The sequence below is a fragment of the Miscanthus floridulus genome, chromosome 4 (genome assembly GCF_019320115.1).
Source record: "Miscanthus floridulus cultivar M001 chromosome 4, ASM1932011v1, whole genome shotgun sequence".
NCBI lineage: Eukaryota > Viridiplantae > Streptophyta > Magnoliopsida > Poales > Poaceae > Miscanthus > Miscanthus floridulus.
The window spans coordinates 6,106,429-6,133,644 of NC_089583.1; the positions used below are offsets into that span (position 1 = coordinate 6,106,429).

The following is a 27,216-nucleotide window of genomic DNA, read 5'->3' on the forward strand; positions in this document are numbered from 1 at the left end:
ATTCTTGCCTAAAGTGTAGTTTGATATTTTGTGGTTCAAAAATATATATTCTTTTCAGTTTTAAAGCAAATAATATTTAACTAATATTGAAGAAATAATTTCTTCTTAAAACTTCATTTTAAACTCACGTGGCTGTTGTTGACAAATGGACCCCACCTTGACCATGCGAAAAAAGGGACCTACCGCCGATCACGCATGGTAATCAAGATTAATCATTCACAAGTAACATGTTGATATACAGTTTCTTACGGAAAACATGTTCATGCATCTGATTTTTGGGGGAATTGTATCATTGACAGCTCCTTCACATTAAAACGCATTGCCTCTTAATAGAATAATTTCTTAGTCACATACTGGTAGACGGTAGTAGTTGCTTTGAATTCTTCATTTGAGAATGACTAGGAGGCCAAAGAGATTTAGAATTAGCAACATTAGAAATAATAATAGTCGTAGCATCACATTCTTGAAGCAGCACGTCGGGCTTTACAAAACTGTCACTAACTTCTTCACCCTCACATGAACAATAATAGCTATCGTGATAGTATCGAAGAATAGAAAGATGTACTCTTTTGGCACTCAGTCTGCTGGCCCTATTGTTGATTTTCCCTTTCAGAGAATGAATAGGCATATCCATTCGTCAATAAGGTACAAAAGGACAGAATCACCCTTTTACATAATATAAGTTATTCAACATGTAAAAGACTAAATTAGAGAATGAGAATAGGCATATCCATTAGTCAATCTGTTGGCCCTGTTGTTTACTTATTTCTTTAAACATAACCTAATTAGAATTTTGAATAGTGGATGATTACAATACATGAAATACATATGGATGCTTTTTTTTACTCAATATCCAAAGAAATATTCATGACCAACATGGTGACATTATCCACATCCTGCTCGTCTCGTATTCGGTACACATTTATTTGTATTGGTAGTTGAGACTATTCAAATATGCATCTGTATTTGACATTATCCATGTTCTATTCTAAGTCCTAGTGAAAATGTGAAGAATAAATATGAGATCGGTAATATCTGTAACAGTCCTTGTTTTTATGTAATGTGTAAAAACATGAAGTTTTTTTTCTAAAAAAATGCTTAATTGTGTGTTGCATGTAATAATTAACTCAAAGCCTTTTTTACCTTTCCCTCTTCCCTCTATTTCCATGTCCCAATTTAGAGTTCATGAATTAAAACTCTGCATAACATGTCTTTGACCAAGCTAGGTATTAAAATTCAAAACAAATTTCCTTTTTCCATGAATCCATCAATAGAATGAAAGCTAGCTTATTTACATATATTTCCTAAAGACTGATATGTTTTCCGACAGTTTTTATTTTACAAAAAAAAATTCCTAGGCTAACTCATGCATTCACAGAGCTAATTAAGGGCATGTTACTACAGGAATCTTCTAAGAATCAGTTCAATTTCACATGGAAAATGTAGGAACCAGAAAAAAAAAATTCATCCGTTACAAACAGGGCCTAATTAATGGGCGTGTGTTTTGTTCTGGTTTCATTTTGAGTTAACCTCTCTTTGGAAAGTTATCAAAAAAAAACTCTCTTTGGAAAATAGTAGTCTGAAAACCCTTTGGTATAAAAACGAAAGCTTTTCCTAAAGCCTTTTCGCCAGCAGGCCTAATCCGGCCTAGGAAACTCTTCCACTGGCCCAGCTGCCTTGTCTTTCTGCTCATTCTTTCTCGTCAGCCCAGCCCAGCAGCCTAGAAAACCAGTGCTGGAGCCGCGCCACGGGTGCCTCGCATTTCACCAGGACCTACATGCCCATCCTCCTTTCCTTTTTCTTTTTTTTTTTCTGTTGACCACTTGACTGCCACGTGGCCACTACATCAGCCTAGCACCACCTCACTCAGCGTGTAGATTCGTCAGCGGTCAACTTAACAATTGACCATCGGCCCATTTCGCTATCCGCTTGCGAGAACCGAGAACTTTGCTGACGTTAGCGTCCACGTGTTCTCTGGCAGCGCATCAAGTGTTGCTCTTGTTCCGCTAGCCCGTTTCTGGTTTTTCAGATAAGATCTTGAACCAGTTTTAAATTTTTTTAAAAAAAATCATGAGCGATTCTTTTTAGTTCAAAATATATGAAACTTATACCATGATTTTCTAAAAATATGATCTATCTTTTAGTGAACTTTTTAACTGGAGTTCATTGAATTTTTTTACTATAGCCTACCTTCTAACAAATCTTGTTTCAAGCCGCTTCGCACTTATTTGAGTTACTTTGTTTTCGTAGATCCTCGTGGAGAAAGACTCTATTAATCAAGTTGGAGACACGGGTGCCCAAACGTCCGGACACGACTTCTGTCCGGACGCAGCTTCCTCCACCACGCCCATAGCTCCCATGCCCGCACCCATCTCACTCCCCGTTCTGCCCGATCCACCGCGGCATCACATCCTTGCCACTCCCGTTTGCAAGTAGCTGCCATTTAGACTGTCTCCAATAGATGACCCATATGAACACCCAAACTTAAAATGGGTAGCAGGAGACCTAAAATCAGCCTTCAACAGAGTTTCTATACGGGATACCCATTTTGGGTTGTCCGAGAGGTACAACCCAAATATGAGTATCCTCTCTTCTGAAAATCTATTTGCAGAAATGATTCTTTTTGGGTCCTGTTGTTGGAGAGGATGTCGAATGTGTATTGAGCCCTTTGACTGTAGTGCTACCCAAACGTTGAATAGATCTTGTATTTTAGGTGGCGCAGTTGGAGATAGTCTTAGTACTGAAAACGTGCATCCCCTGCTTTTTTGCATGTCTTGGTTTGTCCTTTCCCTGGTAGATCACAAGTTCTGCACTTGCCACATGCTGTGGTTTATCCAATGGGCACTTTGGTGTAGTAGTAGATGGAGACATTGCATTATATTGCTTCGCATTTCAGTCATTCTACACCGTTCGGCTTATCCAGAAATCTTATTTCCATTTCAAGCTAGACTGCCATTACACTTGATTAAGAATTACATATTATACATTATAAATTTGAAACCCAAACCATTATCCATATCACTAGTTACTTAGGCTACGTATTTTAAACAACATTGACATTTGACAGCACTGGAAGTAATTAAACTGTTTGAGGACCCTCCATATATATCTCCTCCCTAGCTCCCATATGACTGTATATATGTATGCATCACTTGGACTAGCATGCATTGCATGCGCATGCACCTGCACGTACGTTTCAGAGTCGTCCATCGTTCACTCCTGCAGCTAGCTATGTGTCATGTCGTCGTCCAGACTCCAGAGGCATGCAGTCCTTTATTTAGGTTTTAGGAGACCTCAAATGGCTTGTATCCCTTGAGGTCCTTGACGAGCCCCTGGACGGAGCCAGCGGCGGCGAGCAGCGAGATGAAGAGGCAGGCGTAGCTGAGCACGTTCATCCACGTCCACGCCGGCGAGAAGCGGCGCGTCTTGGCCTGCGCCATGTACATCTGGATGGGGAAGTAGACGGTGAGCGGCCAGAAGGAGACGGCGCCGATGAGCCCCAGGAAGTCGTTGAAGAAGGGGAACACCATGGCGACGAGCGCGGTGACCACGACGTAGGCGGTGCGCCACACGAGGCGGAACGGGCTGATGGAGAAACCGGCGACGGTGTGCTCGGCGTGGAGGAAGGCGGCGTCGGGCCAGCGGGAGCGCGCCCAGGCCTCGACGAACTGGTAGATGGGCTGGCAGAAGACCTGGTAGGCGCCGATGAGGTGCACGGCGATGCAGACGTTGCCGACGTCGATGAGCCAGAACGGGTCGTAGAAGCCGAACCCCGTCAGGAAGTTCCCCGGCGCGTCGTTGCCGAACGCCGCGTAGCCGAGGACGCCGCACAGCATGTAGAACGTGGTGGTGGTGGAGACGCCGATGAACGACGCCTTCTTCATCACCACGTTCTCCGGCGGGCTCGAGCGCAGCGTGTCCTGCGGTGTGCATGCGCGTCAGTTCATCAGAGTCGTGCGTGCATGGTACAGTAAAAATGGAGCTGTAAATTGCACAAGGTAAATAGCAGTACTGCGTTGACCTGTGACGACGACCTAGGAGTCAGCGAAGTCTGCCACAAGCTGATGCGTTGTGATTAGTGCGAGGTGTAAATGTGACGATCAATGCTGTGTTGCCGTGTTGGGAACAAGGACGGCATGGCTGCTGCATTTGAGAGCCGGGCTACTGACAGATGCAATGCAATGCACCAAACCTATTTCCCTTTTCTACCACTGTGGTTGGGGAGTCAGTTGTGAGGTCACATGCATGTTGAGCATCCTAGATTAGATGTAGTGACTGACATTTGAGTAGGATAGGATTTACATTTTTGAACAAGAGTAGGATGAGTTTTACTTGATGGGGGGATGCTTGCTATTTTGATTCAGCAGGATCATTTTCAGTATGCTTAATTGCTTACACATAGGAGCTGGAGTAATGGCCAGCCATGTGCACCATGACCAATTGACCATAATATTGATTGTGTAGGACAAGCTAGGAAACTTTGGACTTTTTGTGGGTGAAAGTGAAACACAACGGAGCCCTTGTTACTCTGCTACATGGCAAAGATTCGGATTTGGCTCGTCTCTTTGTACACATGCAGACTTGCGGAGCCTATCCATGCACTAGCCTGCACTGGGCTCAATGCATGGTAGCGACCCTCGTGTTGACTACTGCACCATTTTGCTCTAGAAAAGAAACATTTTTATGAGTTCGTGTGATGTATGACTGGACTCCTGAGTTTGTTCTCTTGTGCTCGCCATGCATGCCCATCTGCATCATATCAGTGCATGCAAGAGAGAATTTTGTCCCTTCCCATACACAGACCAAAATGATCACGGGCATGGGCGCATGGGCTCATCCGTTCATGTACGATGGTATGGTACTATTAGCTAGTACTAGCTTCTTCAGAGATTAGCTGTCCTAAGTATGTAGCGCTAACTACAAGGTATGTAGTACCTGAATTTCTATGAGGACGTTGGAGTAGGAGTAGGCGAAGGCGATGTCTCCCAGGGACTGAAACGTCTTCCATATCTTCTCGGTGGCCGTGACGTCAACCCCGACGGCGGCACCCGTCAGCGACGTCTTGACGTGCACCCCACCTGCAATTGAATCACGCACGGGCCATCAGCAAACATGTACAGAGAGATGCACTGCAGTCTGCAGTGCACTGCATCGCATCGAACGGGCGGGCGACATGCATGCATGATATGATCGATCATCGATGCTTGCAAACAAAAGGCTAGCTAGGCCATCGTCAACATGTCCAGTGTCCTCATCTGTGCATGCATGTCACTTGTCATGCAAATTGCAACCCAAACCAAAAAGGATGCTGCCTGATGTACATGCCCCACCAAGAATACATAACTGCATGCTTTGTTACATATATATTATATACATATCTTGGCATGCATCATATCATGCCTTATGCATGCAGGTGGATGACATAAAGCTGATGATGTGATAACCAATGGCTGGTATGAGCTAGATAGCTAGCTGAGAGATGACTCATCGATCAGTGACTGACAGAGTAAGAAGAACTTGCCTGCGATCTTTGCGATGGAGAGGCCGAGTCCGATGGAGGAGTAGGCGAGGGACATGACGGCGGCGACGATGGAGAGCCACCAGAGCTTGTGGAAGTTTGGGAGCTGCGACAGCAGGATCTGGATGCCAGCGAAGATGATCATGTTGGTCGTGTTGGACGCCTCGCAGTCGGCACTGTGCCCCTTGCTGTGGAAGCAGTTGGAACGCTTGATCGCCCTGCACCACCATATCCATATGCCAGCAGGTTAAAGAGGTACACATCCATAGATGCAACAATCACTGAAATGGTCTAGCTGCTCTGTCATTTGCTTGGTGCTGTTTCTACTGTCTGGGGGTCAAAGATTGCTCCTTTTTGTAAAAATAAATCAAAATAAACAAAAGAAAGAAAGAAAGAAAAAGGAAATACGATTCTTCTTGCAGGCATGCCAATACAGGCCACTCCTTTTTGACACTTTTCCAACGGATGGATGGATGTATGGAAAAGGGGGAAGCTGAGGCGCCCTTCAGCATCTGATTTTTCTTTTCTTTCCAAAGCAAATTACTTTTTCAAGTGCCAAATAATGTTATCTTGGACATCACTTTAAATTTTATTTTCCCTGCCCGCTGGAACCTTAAAAGACAGCCACCCTTATTCGATGACAACTACAGGTGACGCGTGAATTAATCATCAGGACTACTTATCCCCCTCAGCTCCTCCTCTCTTTTCCTACCTAATTAAAAAACTTTTTCTACCTCCAATATAACCCTTTAAAGGATGAAAACAACAAGAAAGAACTTTTGATTTCCTCAGAAAAAGAAGGAATAATTCATTGGAACATGCATACAAAACGAACTTGGACTCATCATCACAGCAGCACTACGTACCCACATATGGTAAACGCTGCTGGTTTGACTGAAGTTTATTTATTATATATATATATCACATATGGTCATTCAGTTTTCCTACCAACTATACCAAGGGATTGAAAACATGGGAGCAGAGATGCAGTACCCCATGCTGATGGCGGTGGTGATCGTGTAGCCGATGGTGACGCCAACCAGGTTCACGTACTGCGCCAGCGAGCACAGCCGGTACTTGGACACCCCTGAATTCATGGAACATTCAAAATAAAGGAAATCAATATTATTCAAGATCGGCAACGTTCGAATCCATCCATCCATTTGAATGTTGAGGAGGGACATAACATAACAGTGACATACCCAGGTATGCCCTGACGGCCTGTCCGTAGGTGTAGTTTCGCTTGCCGTGGACGGGGTCGGGCGCGCGGTAGCAGTCGGCGAGGAGGCTGGAGCAGAACCAGGTGACGGCGGAGAAGGCCAGCAGCACCACGGGGCCGATCACCCACCCCAGCTGCGCGATCGCCCACGCCAGCGACAGCACCCCCGAACCGATCACCGCCGTGATGATGTGCGCGCTCGCCGTCACCAGGGTCCCTGTATGGCCGGAGCAGGGACCGGACCGGACCCACACGTCAACCTCATGCTCATGCTCGTGTTCTTCAACCATGCATGCATGCACAGACGACACAACAGCGAACTTACCCGTGCGCCTCTCGCGCCCGTCGTCGTCCAGCAGGTCCGCCTGGTCGCCGAACCCGGACTCCGCCAGGTTGAAGGCGGCCACCTTCCCCGCCGCCGCCGCCTGCTGCCTCTCCGACACCATTGCGCGCGAGCGTGCTTACCGCGCGGCTCCGGCCTGCTGGCAACTGCCTCTACTACGTGTGCCTGTGGCTGTGTGTGAGAGAGAGAGGAACACAGGGAGGGATTAGACGGAGACGGTGGTGGCGAAGGGAGGAGGCGCGGGGGGTCTCCTTTTGTAAGCGTCCGGCCGGTCCGGGGGTGGGTGCGCCGTTTGCCTTTCTGCAGACGATCGAGCGGTTGGGATTCCATGCGGGGAAAGCGAGCACTGTGCCACCTTGTGTGTGTGGGCTTGCTCCTCTCTCTAGGCCCTGCTTCTGCTCGGCATATAAGCTGTTTTTTTTTTTGCAAAATTACTCCATGAGTAACTTTTTTTTTTGAAGCTAGTTATTTTAGAATAAGTGTTTGGCAAAACAGCTTCACATGATGAAACAATGAATAGAATGACTACAATATGAGAGATGAAGCTAAGATAAGCTACTTTTTTTTAACTTTCTCTCAACTCATATCTCTGTAGGAGGGAGAGAAAAATAGCTCCACCCATAAAACTATTTTGGAAATGAGTGTTTGGGAGAAAAAAAAAAAGAAAGCTCACGTGAAGCTGTTACGAGCTATATGCCAATCTCTTGATTCCTGTCCCTAGCTAGCACAGTGCACACTCAGACACTCTTGCTGCACACTACAGTACAGTATAGTAGTACGTAACAGCGATACGGGTGAGGTGAGAGGGAGAGATTAGTAAGGGGGTGTTTGGTTGTTTGACTGTGCCTCCTAAATTTTAGTTGTTGTTTTATTGGATGTTTGACATGTGTATGGAGTATTAAATATAGACTAATTACAAAATTAATTACATAATTTATGACTAATTTGCGAGACGGATCTTTTGAGCCTAATAGTACATAATTTGACAACGATTTGCTACAGTAAGCATGTGCTAATGATGGCTTAATTAGGCTTTAAAAATTCGTTTCGTGGAGTACTGACGGATTATGTAATTTATTTTTTTATTAGTATCCGAACACCCCATGCAATATCCTTCCAATACACCTCCTAAATTTTAGTAGCCGGATTCAAACATCCCTGAGAGCGTCCCGTCCCCAGTGGGTCTAGGTGAAATCTCATTGGTGAGATGAAAGAGAGGGCAGCGCTCTAGCGACTCACTCCTGGCTAGGCTCGCACGTTCTTCAAAAAGCCCTCTCTCACAGCCTACATGGTGTTCTCAATTCTCATCCCAGCAGGCCAGCAGGGCAGGGGGACTCAGGGTATTATCAACATATCAACGAGCATTTTTGCTACTGGTGTGTGTTGTGTCATTGTGTGTGCATGCATGCACGGTCTGTCTTGGTCGTGTCCGCTGCAAGGGGCACACGGCACACGGATCTTAAAACTATATGCCCGAGTAATGATTAACAATAGATGTCGATTTTTCAAATACAAATGTATGTGTGTCTGGAATAGATGGGCTTCTGTTACAAGCCTATGTTCTCTTCGTCATTTCAAGTGGTATTTTACCTAACATTTTAGCAAACTCTTGGCAAAAAAGCGCTGCCTTTTCCATAAAGAAAAAAGTTTTCAACATTTCTTTGATTACAAAGATTCAGCATCTTCTATAATATTTCTCTTGGAATCTCCTTTGATCGATGATTGTGATATATAAGTCATATTTCCATTTCATATAGTGGAGTCATACATCTTTCCTAATTTGCACCATTGCACAAACTTCTCATTGAAGGAAAACGTATAGCTATAGTACTGGTTCACTACAGGAAACTGGCTCTTTACCGACTGCAATTTTCTTTGCCAACTGTTTTTTTTCGACACTCGGCAAAGAGGTCCCTTTGCCAACTGGAATTTCCTGCAGTCGGCAAAGCAGGATTTGCCGACTGCTTGGCTTTGCCGACTGCCAGGCAGTTGGCAAAGAATTGCAGTCGGCAAAGGCAGGCCATGGTTGACGCCATCCACACCGTCACCTTTGCCGACTGCCACTCCGTCAGCAGTCGGCAAAGGCGCAGGCTTTGCCAACTGCCATCCTCCCTGGCAGTCGGCAAAGAATTTTTATTTTTTTTGATTTTCGATCCCAGTTTTTTGTGTTGCCTTGCTACAGTAAGTACATGATATATTCCAAGTTTGGGGTCATTTTGATTTATTTTGCTATATTCCATTGATTTTTTCTGTTTCTTTGATTTTTTCCGGCAGCTCCAGATTTGAACTGCAGGTACATGAAATAATGGAATCCGGCGATTCAGAAAATGATATTCATGATGTTTGGAGCATGTTGAGGCCGTGTGCGGGGCCTCGCGTGAAATTTCGACCGTGTTGGTGTCGGAACACGCCGAGCCACGCGCGTGAAAAAGTGTTTTTAAATTTTATAAAATCGAAACGAAGTCCGAAAACTGAGGCGCCTGCGCGTACTGCCACCCTCCGCGCACCGGCGGCCACGAGTACGTCGGAGGAGGGCCACGCGGAGGTGGATACGGCGGATAGGGTGCAGGTGGTGGATACAACATCATCTGATGGCCGGGACCTCCAGGAGACGGGTTCGAACCCGCCGACTGTACCTGCACAAGTTAAACGCCAAGTGATGTCATTAGTATCTGCAGCATGGACGCACAAGTTAAAGCAAGAGTCAATATACTCACCGGGGTCCCTCCAGGAGCGACAGGAGCAGGCATAGGAAAAAACTCTGGAGGAGGAGGCGGTGGAGCGAACATTGGAAGAGGAGGCGGTGTAGACGCCCCGGGCGTCTGCATGGACTGGAAGAAGCTGGCCATGTTCTGCATCTGAGTGTTGTAGTGCTGCTGCAGGCTTTGCTGGTAAGCCATCTGTTGCGCCATCATCTGCGCGTGCAACGTGGCGATCCTCTCCTCCATCTTGGCCTCCGAATCGACCCTTTAGCAGCTGGGCCAAATGCATGCTCCAGGAACTCAATCGTCCCCCTGATCCATTCGTGGCTCTTACTTGCGAAGCCCGAGTACATCCACTCACGGTCACCCATGCTCTGTCATGCGGCAATGTTAACATGTGATAAAACCAGCAAGTGCATCTACAACGCGCTCCTACCATCTAATAGGTGAAGGATAGGTCCTAATCCCACCCGAGCATGCGCAGACGAGGTTAGCTTCCATGCTCCGCTCCCGTTCGAGACGGAATTTCGGCAGCACCTCCCCGCTGTTCTCCCGATACACGTCCCGGCGGGGAGAGTGTGTATCCAGAGAACAACGGGGAGGTCCTGCCGAAACTCCGACTCGGACGGGAGCGGAACATGGGATCTAACCTCGTCTGCGCATCCTTGGGCTGTCCAAATAACGTGGACAATCCGAAAAGGATACGGTTATACATATGCGAAGAACGCATACTTCCAACCGTATCCGTTTTGGACGGGAGACGCCTAACTGGGTAACGCGACCTACGACTACATGTGGCAAAAAGAGGGGTCATACTGCAGGTGCCGGTGAAGAAAGGCTAGCGGGGTAGTGCCGAGTCGTGCTCCTCCGGCTAGCCTCCAATGGGAGCCCTCCTGAAAAAGAAAAACAATTAGTGAGAACGAAAAATTTCGGCAGCACCTCCCCTGTACGGGAAGGTTACCAAACCTGCAAGAAAAGACGACACGATGGCCGACAAACACATATACATGTCAGGCACGATGGCCGACAACCACAAATGTATTTCCAATCCATGCAGAAGAATATAAGCAGGTATTAACAAAGTAAACTACTACTACTAGTAGTACTACTACCTCGTCGTCACGGACGGCGTCACCGGCGCGTGGAGCAGAGGCGCGCGCGAGGACGGCGAGGCGAGGCGAGGACGGTGCGGCGAGGCGAGGACGGCGAGGCGAGGACGGCGCGGCGAGGACGGCGACGCAGGGCCAGCAGACGGTGAACGGCGCGCGGACGGCGGACGGCGGCGGACGGCGACGGCGGACGGAGTGGGGCACGCCGGATCGGGGCGGGGCAAGCGACGGCGCCGTGGCTGGTCCGTGGCGAGGCCGCGGCCGCTGCGGGGCCGACGCCGGAGCTGCACGCGCGGCGCGCGCCTGGCCGGGGCCGGATCGGGGAAGGGCACACCGGTGAGGGGCCTGGGCCGGGGTGGCCGGCGCCAGAGGGGCCCAGCGCGGGGGGGCAGCGCGGGGGAGGGGGGGGCAAACGCCGTGGGATTGCCGCGCCGCCGGGTGAGGGACCACGCTGGGGGGGGGGGGGGGCCGCCGCCGGGGAGGCCGCGCCCACGCGGGGGAGGCCCGCGCCGCCTGGGAGTGCGCGCGGCCGCCGGGATGGTAGGCGCGCGGCCACCGGGGCGCGCCGCGGTCGGGGTAGAGGATGAGAGGGTATCCGCCGGCGCGTGAGAGTGGCATGGAGGGGCGCGGGGTGGAGGGGGGGCAGTTCGCGGAGGTATGAGGGGGTTATGTTGGGTGGGATCGCCGAGACGGCCGGCCGGCGCGACGGCGGGGGCTTCCTGGGTGTGTGCGGCGGCGAGCTTTATTTGGGCAGGCGGGATTTTGGGGAGGGGCGAGGGCGGGCCGAGCGGATAAGGTGATAAAATGGTGCCGTCCCCGCCGTCGACGCCGTCCCCGCGCCCTTCCCGGCCCCCGCCGTCGACTGCCGTCGCCACGGCCGCCGCCGGTGCATCCCCCCCCCCCCCCCTCCCTCCCCCTCCCCCGCGCCCCTCCCCTCCCTCTCTCCCGCGCCGTCGGATCCCATCCTCCTCCTCCCCCCGCCGCACGGCGCCCTCCCCGGTGGCCGCGAGCCCCCTCCCCGGCAGCCGCGCCCCCCTCCCAGCGGCGCGCGCCCTCCCCCGCGCGTCGCGGCCCTCCCCGGCGCCCCCCCCCCACCCCCTGCGCTGGTCCCATCCCCTGTCGTGCTGCCATCCCGGCGGCGCCCCCCTCCCCCCGGCGCCCCCCCCCCCCGTTGCTCGGCCACCCCCGCGGCGCGTCCCCCCCCCCCCCCCCCGCGTGGCCCCCCGCGCTGGGCCCCTACTGGCGCCGGCCAACCCCGCCCAGGCCCCTCACCGGTCTGCCCCGCCCGATCCGGCCCGGCCAGGCGCGCGCCGCGTGAAAGCTCCGGAGGTCGGCCACGAAGCGGGCCGCGGGCCCCTCGCCCGACACGCCCCGGCGCGTCGTTGCCCCGCCCCGATCGGCGTTGCCCCACTCCGGTCCGCCGTCCGCGTCCGCGCGCAGTCCGCCGTCCGCGCGCCGTTTCGCCGTCTGCTGGCCCCTGCGTCGCCGTCCCTCGCCGCGCCGTCCTCGCCTCGCCGCAACCGTCCTCGCCTCGCCTCGCCGTCTCGCGCGCGCCCTCTGCTCCACGCGCCGGTGACGCCGTTCCGTGACGACGCGGTAGGTAGTAGTACTACTAGTAGTAGTAGTTTACTTTGTTAATACCTGCTTATATTCTTCTGCATGGATTGGAAATACATTTGTGGTTGTCGGCCATCGTGCCTGACATGTATATGTGTTTGTCGGCCATCGTGTCGTCTTTTCTTGCAGGTTTGGTAACCTTCCCGTACAGGGGAGGTGCTGCCGAAATTTTTCGTTCTCACTAATTGTTTTTCTTTTTCAGGAGGGCTCCCATTGGAGGCTAGCCGGAGGAGCACGACTCGGCACTGCCCCGCTAGCCTTTCTTCACCGGCACCTGCAGTATGACCCCTCTTTTTGCCACATGTAGTCGTAGGTCGCGTTACCCAGTTAGGCGTCTCCCATCCAAAACGGATACGGTTGGAAGTATGCGTTCTTCGCATATGTATAACCGTATCCGTTTCGGATTGTCCACGTTATTTGGACAGCCCGAGGATGCACAGACGAGGTTAGCTCCCATGTTCCGCTCCCGTCCGAGTCGGAGTTTCGGCAGGACCTCCCCGTTGTTCTCTGGATACACACTCTCCCCGCCGGGACGTGTATCGGGAGAACAGCGGGGAGGTGCTGCCGAAATTCCGTCTCGAACGGGAGCGGAGCATGGAAGCTAACCTCATCTGCGCATGCTCGGGTGGGATTAGGACCTATCCTTCACCTATTAGATGGTAGGAGCGCGTTGTAGATGCACTTGCTGGTTTTATCACATGTTAACATTGCCGCATGACAGAGCATGGGTGACCGTGAGTGGATGTACTCGGGCTTCGCAAGTAAGAGCCACGAATGGATCAGGGGGACGACTGAGTTCCTGGAGCATGCATTTGGCCCAGCTGCTAAAGGGTCGATTCAGAGGCCAAGATGGAGGAGAGGATCGCCACGTTGCACGCGCAGATGATGGCGCAACAGATGGCTTACCAGCAAAGCCTGCAGCAGCACTACAACACTCAGATGCAGAACATGGCCAGCTTCTTCCAGTCCATGCAGACGCCCGGGGCGTCTACACCGCCTCCTCTTCCAATGTTCGCTCCACCGCCTCCTCCTCTAGAGTTTTTTCCTGTGCCTGCTCCTGTCGCTCCTGGAGGGACCCCGGTGAGTATATTGACTCTTGCTTTAACTTGTGCGTCCATGCTGCAGATACTAATGACATCACTTGGCGTTTAACTTGTGCAGGTACAGTCGGCGGGTTCGAACCCGTCTCCTAGAGGTCCCGGCCATCAGATGATGTTGTATCCACCACCTGCACCCTATCCGCCGTATCCACCTCCGCGTGGCCCTCCTCCGACGTACTCGTGGCCACCGGTGCGCGGAGGGTGGCAGTACGCACAGGCGCCTCAGTTTGGTCCAAGGGGGTTTCCGTGGGCAAACCCTGGGGGCTCTGGGGGCGGAGCGGACGACGAGACCGGGGACGGCGCGACGAGCTAGGTACTTGTCGATTCTGTTATCATGTATCCACCGTATCATCGAAGTTGTTGTCATGTATTTCTTTTCTTCGTTATGGACCTAGACTTGTTATGTTGAACTTCGTGTGATGGACGTCGACTTGTGGTGTTCGACGTGTTGGACTTCATGTGATGGTTGTAATGCACTTGTGTGGTTGTTATTGTGACATATATGTGAGATATATGTGATGTTGTGCGTTATTGTGATATATGTGGTGATGTTGGCGACAAATGTGATAAAATTGTGATATAAATGGTGCTACCGGTGCTTCTGGTGAAATTGGATTATAATTTGTGATTTTGCAGGGTTTTGATGCGAGAAAACAGAAAACAAAAGCAAAAAAAAAATTCCAGCTTTGCCGACTGTTTACAGTCGGCAAAGCTGGGCAAAAAAAACCCAGGGCAGAGTCTTTGCCGACTGCAATGGGAGGCAGTCGGCAAAGAGGTCAAATCTTTGCCGACTGCAACTCCGAAAGCAGTCGGCAAAGAACATTTCAAAAAAAAATATATTTTCTTTCTTTGCCGACTGCCGAGCTGGCGGCCAGTCGGCAAACAATTTTTGAAAAAAAAAATTCTTTGCCGACTGCCGAGGAACCAGCAGTCGGCAAAGCCTGCCGTCAGGGCTGACGGCGCCACGTGGCTATGCCGACTGCTGGCGTGGCAGTTAGCAAAGGATTTGCCGACTGTGTGCCACGTGGCAGTCGGCAAATCCGCCTTTGCCGACCCAGGCTTTGCCGACTGCTCTTTGCCGACTGCCACGTGGCTTTGCGGTCGGCAAAGCCTTTGCCGACTGGGTTTATGCCTTTGCCGACCGGGGCAAGCAGTCGGCAAAGAGGCGTTTTCCTGTAGTGGTTCATCCTTAGCACAACACATAAATGCGCTCCTACTGTTCTCTAGTCTGCATATGAGGAAACATTATATCTACACCGTGTGAACTTGAAGTGTGGATGCATCACCAATATTCAAATTTTCAACAGTTTCCTCGATCAACTTCCTTTATTTGCCTTTCCATTCTTGCTACTAGTGTGCTAGGTGTGCATGCCATATTACATATGCATCTTATGCCCAAGTAATAGTCAATAAGAGTATCACTTCATTTAAACATATATGCTAGAATAGTCTATCTTTTCCATCTGCCCTGGCTTTCAAAACAATTTTAGTACCAAGGTGTTACTGACATTGTCGAAGCATCAAGTCGTTGCAACTTGCAAGGCAACTTATTGGCACTATCATATCCCAAGAGGTATTGCAGTTGTTGAGGGCGTCAAAACCCTCCGTCTTCTAAGGTGGAGAATGTAACAGTAAAATGTTAGCCTTGTTATTTTAAAGGAATCATACCATAATGTTGGGTACAAACATAACACTTCTTCATTAACTTATTTGGAAGGGAGACACTAAATAATGAAGTGGAAGAATTGGGGTTCTTCTTATTTAGTAATCACAACTAATATCAAGAGTTTGAGCATTGCATTCACACTCTCTATATGACTAATAAGACAATAAGTGATGTTTCCCTTCACATTCTGGAGACTGGTGCATTCACCTTTCTTAGTTTGGACCACTGTATATACTTCTCACTGTAAGAAAATATTTATGATCTAGCGATATATGGATCGATATCGGTTTGCATTCATAGTAGTTCATTCAAATGCTCTGCTACTATGAGGCAAGGTTCTCCATATCATCTGAACTTTGTAGTGTGAATGATAACTATTCTCCATATTACCAAGAGCAAGAGGAAATTTTGGTTGCTAAGTGTGTCGGCCTTTTCAATTTAGCCTAAAGTCATTACCTTAAATGAATCCTAAATGTTGGCTACAAGCCTAAAAAGGTACTATTTTCTACATTAACCTAGTTTTGGGAAGAGAGACATGCTCGCTACAAACACATTGTCTTACTCCCTCTATCATGTAGTATAGCGCATTCAAACATTTGAAACTGTACACAAATATAAGGGACTCTAGGGGGACAAAACAGTTCTACATTAAATAGTTGTATAAATTTGGTATGTATTATATTGCTACTTGCTATTTATCAAACAATCACCATTAATAATGTTGATTATAGCATCTGATTAGAAATAAATGAGGGTACATGCGTCTTTTATGTCCTCTCTCTTAGTATCTCCTGAAATCTCTAAAATGCATTCTGTTACAGGACGAAGGGATTATCTCACCATGGTTTGCGTTTGAGTGAGTTTCAGCCACATGCCAGCTACTCTGATAACAGATCGGATCTAAAGCTTGACTTACCTGTCACTGAGCGAAAGAAGTGCATGGGAAAGTAAATCCTGGACACGTAATCCTTGCTAGGTCACAAAGATCAAAACCTGGTCCAGCCTCAAGGACGCCTGCCATGTGGTCACCACGTCGCAGTGCACGACTTGACAAAAAGTGCAGGTCCCGTGCTGCTAACCCCACAGTGCAGGCACAGAGCGTGATGATGAGGTGATGGGGAATGTTGAACACGCAGCAGCAGCTTGACCATGAGGATCTTGACGCCTTCCAGAGCGTTTTCGCCGAGCCAATGTCTCAATCCAAGTGTGACGTGCTGTCGGCTCTACTCTCCGCTGATCTAGCGAACGTGGAGGTGTGCGCCGATGAGGTCTAGCCTTCACGACTAGATCGGTGTTGCCCAGTGTATTTTTTTCTTGGATACGTCATCTTTGTTTGTGTGGTTTGTGCGTGGCCTCTTTGGTCGTGCACGTCGCAGCTGTGTTATAGAGTCTGTACTGCAGGAGCGTGTCTCTTTGCGTCGGTTCTACCTTCCTTTTCCTACGTATGTTTTAGGGATCATTTGTTGGGTGCAGTAATCCTTGATTTCCGCTAGCTTTGTACTTTAAAAACTTTTTTTCCTCTTAATAAAATACGCACCTCGTGGTTCGGTCGAGAAAAAAAAAACTGGTCCAGCCCGTAACTGTCCTCTTGCTTTCATTTTGCATGTCTACCAAGATTTGCGCCAAAAAAAAAACTTCGCTGATGCTAAGAAAGCAACACATTCATGATACAATAATGTTGTTAAAATTGTCACCACAACGTGAGATCAGCAACATCGTCTAACGGTCATTCTCGGGCTTTGTACGATGTTGCCATCTCTCTCTGCTAGTGGCAATTCAATATAACAGTTGTACGATTGCAGCACACGGAAATATATAGACAAAGAATTTGGTATATCTTCGAGATGAAAATGACGTACTTTGGCTTTTCTTTTCTTTTTTTACCGCTAATCTAGCGCCCGGATGTCCGGCGCACCACGCGCGTCCGGACGCCCGCTCAAGTGCTCAACCCCCCACGTCCGCTTTTGCCCCCGCCCCACGAGCACGCCCCCAGTGCACCCCCGGCCCAGTCCGCTAGCCCTTCGGCGAGCCGCACGTCCAAGCTTGCCTCGCAGCCCGCCACGTCTGCCTTCGCACCTCCCCACGTGCGCGACGAGCACGCCCTAGCGCCCCCTGACCACAGCACCCCCGTCCGCCGGCCCCCAGTGCCTCCGTCCGCTAGGCCCCCGGCGAGACACGCAACCCCCATCCGCCGCCTCGCCCCTCCCCCCAGCCAAACAATATAAAACGCTTGAATAAAACACTTGCAACAACATGGAACAACTACTGCAACATAAGACTGAAGCAGTTGAAACATTAGGAACATAGTATTGCAACATTTGTGTAAAGCATATGAAACAATGCTCGAATAAAAACACTTGAAACAACATGGACCAACTACTGCAACATAAGACCGAAGCAACTGAAACCCTTGGAACATATTATTGTAACATTTGTGTGAAGCATATGAAACATCCAGATCAGAATTAATGCAACATACATCTAGAAATAGGTGAAATATTTTGAACAAATGCTTGCAACATGTCGCTAAAACACTTGCAACATATGTAACATGTGCAACATCCCACGATCTACTTTTGCAACATCCATATGATTCAACTGCAACATATCTTTGAAACGTCTGAAACAATTGAAACATACACTTGCAACACGGGGGGAGGAGAGCCTGGAGCAGGGAGCACCATGGCGGCCGGATCTGAGGGCGTTGGGAGCTCCTTGTGGGGGAGGACGCTAGTGTCGGGGGAGAGGCGCTGTTAGGATGGGGCAGGACGTAGGTGCCGGGGTGGGGGAGGAGGACGCCCGGGTGGGGGAAGGAGCCACCGGGGTGGGGGAAGGAGCCGCCGGGGTGGGGGAAGGAGGACTCCAGGGCGCGGGAAGGAGCCGTCGGTGTGGGAGAAGGCACCGCCGGGGTAGGGGAGGAGGGTGCTGCCGCCAGCCAGGGAGGGAGCCCGTGGCGCACGCAATGGTGAGGAGCGAGCCACTACCGATCATGGAGGGAGCGAGCGACACACACGATGGAGAGGAGCAGGCGCATACGATGGAGAGGAGCGGTGTCGGCTAGGAGGAAAAGAAATGTGTCTGTTCTCAACGATTGAGAGTAGTTTTAGATGGACCATGAGGAGGAGCGGGCCGCACAATTCCGCAGGCCCATGGGAGGCGCGTCTAGATGGGACAGTCGGCCGTATCCAATAATTATCACTTTTTTATCATGAATCTTGTAGTCTAGTTGCTGACATTGTCAAGTGAAAATTGAATTGACTTCACATCTAAATAAGGCCTTGTTTGAACGTAGTCGGATTTGCATCGATTCACATGTGTTGGGGTGGATTGAAGTGGAACATGAATTAATTCGACCCTAATCCACCCCAACACATGTAGATTGAGGTGAATCAGATAACATCCAAACAAACAAGGCACTAAATGCATCCAACATATATATTGTCCTTGGAGTTTTTAATAAAGTCTTCCATTGTACAAAAAATGGTGTTCCTATTTGCAAATTTGTTTGCAACTACATACCACACAAGAATTAATGTGTGGGGGTATGGCCCCCGGTATCTACGGCAGACCACATGGGCTGCGCCCTCAGGGGCGGCTCAGCCCACAAGACGAAGCCTTGCGGGGCACGACTCTGGTCGGTGCCTTCCGCAAGACATCTAGAAGATATCCCAAAGATACTACGAGATCTGTTAGGATATGTATGATCCCAAAATTCCTGTAATCAGTTATTACTTTCCAGTTATCTCTCAGATCTAACCGACTTGTAACCCTGCTCCCCGGACTATATAAGGTGGGCAGGGACCCCCTCCGAACACACGTAATATCATACGATAGCTAATACAAACCAACAGACCATAGAAGTAGGGTATTACGTCATACTGATGGTCTGAACCTGTCTAACTCGTGTATCTCTATTGCCTTCTTGTTCTTGATCTCACGCTCCCCTGCCGATCAATCTACCTTTATGGAATACCCCTCGGAGGACTGCCGACGATATTCTGTTGATAGTTGGCGCGCCAGGTAGGGGAGTGCATGCTGTTTTCTTGTCGAACAAGATGGTTTTTTCCGCAGGCTCTTTGTCCCTTCCGCATCCCGGCCAGATCTTCACGGTCGGATCCATCTCATGGGTCATCAACGCTGACGGAGTCAGAGAGCTCCTCGAGCTGGTGCAGATCGGTTCTGCGCCGACCACCCCCGCACCTACAACTCAGATCTAATCTTGGAACCACTTCCGAGGTCGACTTCATCTATCGGAGGCTACTCAGGGAACTCCAGGGGCTATGGCCCTACCCTTCGGGTTCACCAACGCCGTCGCCGCTTACCAACATGCCCTGAGGGGCAGATTCGCCGACTAGGTTGAAGACGTCCATCCTCTCACCGACCAGATAGCGCCATACGCCATCGACCGGACTTTCTGTCTAAAGCTAAGTCACGCTTTAATATTTTTTTTAAATATTCTCTAGTCTCCATATATCGCCGCAATGTTTCTCCGAACTGTTTTCTCCATATTTGCTCTCCAAATGATTTTCCGAACCCCCAAACAGTCCTGTTCATGCTCGGACGCCTCTAGAGACGGCCCTGTCTCCGGCTCCTCCCTACATGTGCTACGGGCTCTGCGCTCTGCATTATGGGTGGTCGGTAGCGGCTCCTTGGTCACGCCTGTTCCTCCTACACGTGCATGGGCTCTGCGCTCCGTGTTATGGTTAACAGGCTAGCTAGGGCTGGAGACTTAGCTACACACTAACTGTTCGGGCGATTTATATTAAATACATCTTCGCTCCAACTGATCATCAAGCTACATACGGTATTTTTTCTCCGGGGTTCATATATTTTTACATCATGTACTACCCGTTCTACATGTTTGTATTGCAGGATCATCGTCCAGGTGATCAGACCACCTGGTGCTCGGACTTCTACACCGATCAACTGGTCGGACCGCTAGGTTCATGGACTTCGTTGCCGATCAGTTGATCGGACTGTTCACCGATCGCTTCTACTCAATGCTCACTTTGCCGCCGACCAGTTGACCAGACTGTTTGTCGCTCGTGCTTCATCGCCAGCTACGCCGGGGACTCCTCGGCGCTCGGTTTCTTCGTGCTCGAGGACTAAGTGGGCACACTTCACTGCACGGACGTCGCCAGCTATGCCGGTGGTCGGACCTTGCCAGCTACGCCGGTGCACGAACGTCGCCAGCTATACCGGTGCACGAACGTCGCCAGCTACGCTAGTGCTCGGACCTCGCCAGCTTCGCTGGGAACTCCTCGGTGCTCGGACATCGCCAGCTACGACGGGGACTCCTCGGTGCTCGAACATCGCCAGCGACGCCGGGGACTCCTCGCTCCTTGGTGCTCGGTCATCGCCAGCGATGCCGAAGACTCCTCGTTCCTCGGTGCTTGGTCATCGCCAGCGACACCGAAGACTCCTCGCTCCTCGGTGCTCGGTCATCGCCAGCTACGCCGGGGACTCCTCGGTGCTCAGACATCACCAGCGACGCCTAGGACTCCTCGCTCCTCGGTGCTCGGTCATCGCTAGTGACGCCGAAGACTCCTCGCTCCTCGGTGCTTGGTCATCACCAGCGATGCTGAAGACTCCTCGCTCCTCGGTGCTCGGTCATCGCTAGCGACACCGGGGACTCCTCGCTCCTCGGTGCTCGGTCATCACCAGCGACGCCAAGAACTCATCGCTCCTCAGTGCACGGTCATCGCCAGCGATGCTGGGGACTCCTCGCTCCTCGATGCTCGGTCATCGCCAGCGACGTCGAGACTCCTCGCTCCTCGGTGCTTGAACATCGCCAGCTTCGCCGGGAACTCCTCGGTGCTCGGACATCGCCGCCTACGCCGGGGACTTCTCGCTCCTCGGTGCTCAGTCATCGCCAGCGACGCCGGGGGCTCCTCAGTGCTCGGTCATCGCCAGCGACGCCGGGGACTCCTCGCTCCTCCGTGCTCGGACATCGCCAGCGACGTCGGGGACTCCTCGCTCCTCGCTGCTCGGACATCGCCAGCGACGCCGGGGACTCCTTGCTCTTTGGTGCTCGAACATCGCCAGCGATGCCGTGGACTCCTCACTCCTCGGATCTTGCTACGACTCATCGGTGTGCTATCAAGCTGCTCCATGCTATTCAGATCAGGGTGCTGATCTTGGGCAGCACATCTAGGGTCTTGATATGCGCATGTCGGATGACGTTGGCAAAGCTTTTAGACTTCTTTTTCTTTGACCCTGCTACAAGATTCATTCTTCATCTTCCAGCAGGCTCGGGGACTAAGTGGGCACACTTCACCTTGCGGTGAATGTGCTTGTTCTCATCTTGTGGCTACGCCCGGGGACTGGCTGCCTACTCGGCTGGTCTTCTACTTTCTGACCCTAGCACCACGTAACTACGTCACCTACTGTCAGGCTCGGGGACTAGCTGTGGGGGTATGGCTCCCGGGATCCACGTCAGACCACATGGGCTGCGCCCTCATGGGCGGCCTAGCCCACAAGACGAAGCCTTGCGGGGCACGACTCTGGTCGACGCCTTCCGCAAGACATCTGGAAGATATCCCAAAGATACTACGAGATCTGTTAGGATATGTATGATCCAAGATTCCTGTAATCAGTTATTACTTTTCGGTTATCTCTCAGATCTAACCGATTTGTAACCCTACTCTCCGGACTATATAAGGCGGGCAGGGACCCCCTCCAAATACATGCAATATTATACGATAGCTAATAGAAACCAACAGACCACAGGAGTAGGGTATTACGTCATACTGACGGCCTGAATCTGTCTAACTCGTGTGTCTCTGTTGCCTTCTTGTTCTTGATCTCAGGAGAATTAATGAGAGGCTGTTATATTATTCACTCTCCTGTAAGGACATTTTCATTCGTGAATACTAGTCCTTAACTGTACTTCTCCTGAGAAATTTTCTAGAAGAAAACCATCGGATCTCATCGGAACGTACATGAGCGTAGCAGCGGAGCGCGATGACATGCATACACCATGGATTAGTTTCTCTTGTTATTAATGGCATTCACCACCAATGCAGAAATATATTACCCTTTCTAGATAAATATTATCTGAAGGACAACTATATGGCTCTAATTCTTTCTCGGCAATGGTATGTGCGATTGATTTCGAATCTGCATTGTAATATCCTTTCATGTGCTTTCACCACCTTGTTTGTCATCACTTCATTGATATGTTATTTAATTGTATTTAATTAACTTATTAATTCGATCTGTCGGGAAAGTTTAAGAAAATTATAGAGGAGTGCAGTAGGGTGTCACACATTCAGAGATTCCCTTTGAAAAGTTTTTACAATTGTTTCAAAAGGAGCACTACAACTGCATGCACGCTTGTATGATTCTTTTTTTTTTTTTTACTTTTGGAAGTTCAACTTCAAGTATTGGATCAAGAATATCGCTAGACCTAACAGCCCACAATTGATCGATAAGAAAAATATATAAAATTTCGTACGCACAGTCACATTTAATTTTGATTCGACATGCCGGTCTTATCGTTGCATAGATAGAAAGATCCTTTTTTGACCCAGGGACCCAGCACGAATTCCCAAGTGGTGCAAAACAAATGCCGAAGGAATATATATCAATCAACCAAAAATAAGCAAGAACCAATTAAGAGCATCACTAGAACATAGACAATCATATCATGCGTTGCATCAAACCCCAGCATTCATGCATGATGAATTCCGGACATGACTGATGGCTGGAGTTTAAAGAGATGGCGCAATATGCAAGCTATGCAAGTGCAAGTGATGAGTTGCTAGGAAGCTACTGGCCAATCAAAAGCATTGACGGCCAGGAGATAAGATTCAGACCTTACACGGGAGGCTCAGAATGGCCAAATATGTAATGGACGGAGGAATATATGCAGAGAGCGTGGAGCTAATCGATTGTCACCGACGCGTGGCCCCACATGTCTGCCTGATGCCTTGCAACAGAAAGAATGACGATTTGACCAGCATGGCAGCGGCTAGCATGCTGCATGCATGTGCGCCTTTTCCACCACCTCGCTAAAAGGGAAAAATGGCAGTCACCCTGGGCGGCTGCAATGGCATGTCCCGGGCTTTTTGGCTCATCACCAAACCTAACCTATCATCAGCGTTTCCGAAACAGTTCATCATGGTGCGCCCCACTACATGCTAAGCTTCTTCCACTGAGAGTGCTGCAGTGATCAACACGAGTAAAGTCCAAGCATCTAACCTAGCTCGACCGGTAGATTCAGCATCCTGCTAGCTCGCACTTAACTTTTTCCCAGCCGGCACCACCACTGGAAATAGCTAGAATATATGGTTAAATAAAGAAGATTCAGTAAGAACAACCTTCAATTCCTACCGCAGATGATGGTAGAATAATCTCGAAGACCGTTTCACTAAAACAAAGATGATGCTTGCATTGTGTTGAATAGAGGTCTGAGAAAGAAATTAAAGAAAACCCTACTCTCGGTCGATCAGATGAAACCTAACAGTCACTGTGGGTCGTCGTCTCTTTTTCTCTCCCAAAGCTTTCCCTGCCCTGACATCTATCCTCGGTCATCTCGTTATTAGCGACAAATAAGTGATGTTGAGTCAAACATTCAGATTAACTGAATCTTATTTGGAAGCGATGCGAACATATTTCTTTTAGGGCCTCTTTGGCATGGCTTATGCCGGCTTCGGCTTCATCTATTTTGCGCAAATCGAGGCACTATAGCGTGAAGCCGTTTGGTAAGCCGGGGTTAAAATAAACTAGAAGCCGGAAAAAACCAATTTTTCTGGCTTCACCGGCTTTGGCTTCACCGGTGAAGCCGTTTTAGATGAGCCGTGCCAAAGGGGGCTTTATTAAAACCGACGGCAAGAGATATACAGCGCATATATTACTAGAGAAAAGAAGCTGTACAAATAACGGTACAAATAAAACCATCACCAACACAAAGAAAAGAATAGACGCACTCCAGCAGACGCGTGCTTTGCCGAGTGCAATTACACTCAGCAAAAAAGCTTGCCGAGTGCTGCACTCGGCAAAGAGCTGTCGGCATATCCCTTCACGGCAAAGGCTTCTTTACCGAGTGCCGTATGTCAGCACTCGGCAAAGGATTTTCCGAGTGCCACGACGGCACTCAGCAAAGAAAAGCTACTATGATGGCCAGGTCACAGTGACGGTCCCTTTGCCGAGTGCCATGCGTCGGCACTCGGCAAAGAAATGTGTTTTTTATTTAAAAAAATGCTTTGCCGAGTGCCAGAATCTGACACTCGGTAAAGCTTGTTTTCTTTTTTTTTTGGATTTTCTTTGCCGAGTGTTGTAGGTAGGCACTCGGCAAAGCTGGGAAGCTTAGTGTCCCAGATTCTCAGCTTTGCCGAGTGTAGTCATGACACTCAGCAAAGAAGTGAAAAAATTCAATTTTTTTGGTTTTTAGTCTTCCATCGTTGCAAACAAGATATACATCATATATATATATATATAACACAACTATATATCACACAAATATATATCACAATCCACCACAAACACAAACATAGCATACAAGTATCACAATTTCGACTCCTAAGTCCAAAGTTCAAACACACAAGCATAGTTCACAAAGTTCACAAGTGCATTATATCATAACGGCAGCCATTTGAAGCTCACGGCGACGGTCCGGGTTGGGATGGCCCAAAGTGCGATCCCGGCGACCCTCCGAGGTGGTTCGACGCCGCCCTGATTGATGCTGCACAAAATAGAAGAGATTACACGTGAGCGACAAGAGAATAGATAAATATGCAAGATAAATATCCGCCACTACCACCACCACCACATCACCACCATCACCAACACTTCACCACCAACACTTCACCACCACCACCACCACCATCACCACATCACCATCATGACCACCACCACCACCACCACATCACCACCACCACCACCACCATGAGCACCACAACACCGTGACCACCACCACCACCATGACCACCACCACACCACCACCACCACTACCACTAGGTTTCTCCAGGTTTCACTAGGTTTCTCTAAGTTTCAGCGTAGAAATTAAAACTTCGTACTTATACTCATCGGGGTAGAATCAGAACGTTGTGGAGGTGGATCTGGAGCAAGCAGCGTTTGTGGGATCACCCAACCTTGTTGCTGGCCAATTTGCTGCATGAACTTGATCATCTCAGCCATTTGTCGCTGATCTTGCTCCCGCTAGGCCTTCAAAGCCTGTAGCCTTTGCCGCTCGACCTCCAACCGTATCTGAAACAGATACGATCTTAGATATGCGAAGATCCGCATACCTCCAACCGTATCTGTTTCGAATGGGAGACGTCTAACTAGGTTATACCGATCTACGACAACGATAAGGAAAAGAGGTTATTCATACCTAGGCTAGCGGGGCAGTGGCGAAGCGACGCTGTGCAGGTAGGACCGCAGCGCCGACAAAGACGATCGGGGTTGCCTACGTCACAACTTGCTCAAAAACTTCTAAATTTTTTACCACAACCTCTACATGCGATGACACGACACCTCGACAAGTTTCGTGATTTTCGGACTTCATTTGCATTTTATATAATTAAAAAACACTTTTTTAACAAGTTGGTGGTCATGTTTCGTGAAACAGATGTTCGAAATTTCACGAATGTCCCTGCACACGGCCTCAAAATACACTCAAAAACATGAATACCATTTTTTGAATCGCTAAATTCTAAAATTTCATGCACCTGCAGTTCAAATTTACTTTTTCGAGAAAAAATCAAGTAAACATAAAAAATTAATAAAATATACCAAAAAGCCATAGAAAAATTCTAAATTGGAACATGTGCTTCTAGGTACTGTATAAATGCCACAGAAAAAATTTGAAAACAAAAATAAAAAAAAAATAAAAATACTTTGCCGAGTGTCGTAATTGGCACTCGACAAAGGAACCTCTTTGCCGAGTGCCAGGCTTGCAGCACTCGGCAAAGACAGCACGTTTGCCAAGTGCTAACGGCCAGCACTCGGCAAAGGATGACGGAGGGGCCACCAACGTCGCCTGAGGTATTTTGCCGAGGGTTGTTCTTTGCCGAGTGCCTGACACTCGGCAAAGATGACGTTTGCCGAGTGTCACTCTTTGCCGAGTGTTTAACACTCGGTAAAACGGCCTTTGCCGAGTGCTGGCTTTGCCGAATGCGGCATTCGGCAAACTGTCTCTTTGCCGAGTGCCCGTGTTTCAATACTCGGCAAAGCTCCGAGCACTCAGCAAAGAACACGTCTCCCGTAGTGACGAGAACAATACTAACGCCACAAGAAACACAACACCAGTGAACCTCAGAAGCATTGACCGTCAAACGCCACTATGCACACTGCAGGAAACAAGCATCGATCGTAAACGAGCCATGGGCATCCACACACAAGCCACCTTCTGTTGGTTTGTCATAGCAGCGACACGCCGGCCACTCTGCTTGGCCAGTCGGGACCGTGCCAGTCAACATGGACTACAGCCAACCCTAACAGTTGCCAGCCCAGGAGGAAACTCGAGACACCATCCACACGTGCACCGGACACCGCATCCGAAACCTTCCACTATACTCTAAGGTTGCTACTTGCTAGTAGTCAGTGTCGTTGCTGCCACACCAACATAAACGGTCAACCTCACCAAATTTAGAAGCCACCACAACCCCACAAAAACTGACCTTTGCTAAGCGAGACTTGGGCCTTGTTTAGATTGCAAGTTTTTTCACTCTCTCTCCATCACATCAAATCTTTGGACACATGTATGAAGTATTAAATGTAGATAAAAAAATAACTAATTACACAATTTGATTGTAAATTACGAGACGAATCTTTTGAGCCTAGTTAGTCCATGATTGGACAATAATTGTCAAATACAAACGAAAGTGCTACAGTGCCAAATACTGATTCCTAACCTCAATCTAAACAGGGCCTAGTCATTGTGCCCACGACCACACTGAGCGGTCATAGGCCAGCTAAGGCCAGTCTCAATAGGGATT

The 27,216-nt window shown here is 49.4% G+C and overlaps 1 protein-coding gene across 1 annotated transcript; it reads right to left on the bottom strand.

Annotated features, from left to right (window-relative positions):
- Window positions 1-2,921: 2,921 nt before the first annotated feature.
- On the bottom strand, window positions 2,922-7,299 carry LOC136550854 (amino acid permease 6-like). Its single transcript, XM_066542441.1, has 6 exons — window positions 7,063-7,299; window positions 6,721-6,954; window positions 6,512-6,605; window positions 5,522-5,736; window positions 4,936-5,078; window positions 2,922-3,920 (listed from the first exon to the last, which is right to left on the bottom strand). Exons 1-6 carry the CDS (start codon window positions 7,181-7,183, stop codon window positions 3,285-3,287), a joined length of 1,443 nt encoding a protein of 480 aa, XP_066398538.1. The 5' UTR covers window positions 7,184-7,299; the 3' UTR covers window positions 2,922-3,284.
- Window positions 7,300-27,216: the final 19,917 nt, after the last annotated feature.

Coding starts and splice junctions, on each gene's coding strand:
- LOC136550854 (XM_066542441.1), bottom strand. CDS start 7,183: ATGGTGTCGGAGAGGCAGCAGGCGGCGGCGGCGGGGAAGGTGGCCGCC. Junction 6,955..7,062: donor CGGGCGCGAGAGGCGCACGG/GTAAGTTCGCTG, acceptor CCGGCCATACAG/GGACCCTGGTGACGGCGAGC. Junction 6,606..6,720: donor GGCCGTCAGGGCATACCTGG/GTATGTCACTGT, acceptor CCATGAATTCAG/GGGTGTCCAAGTACCGGCTG.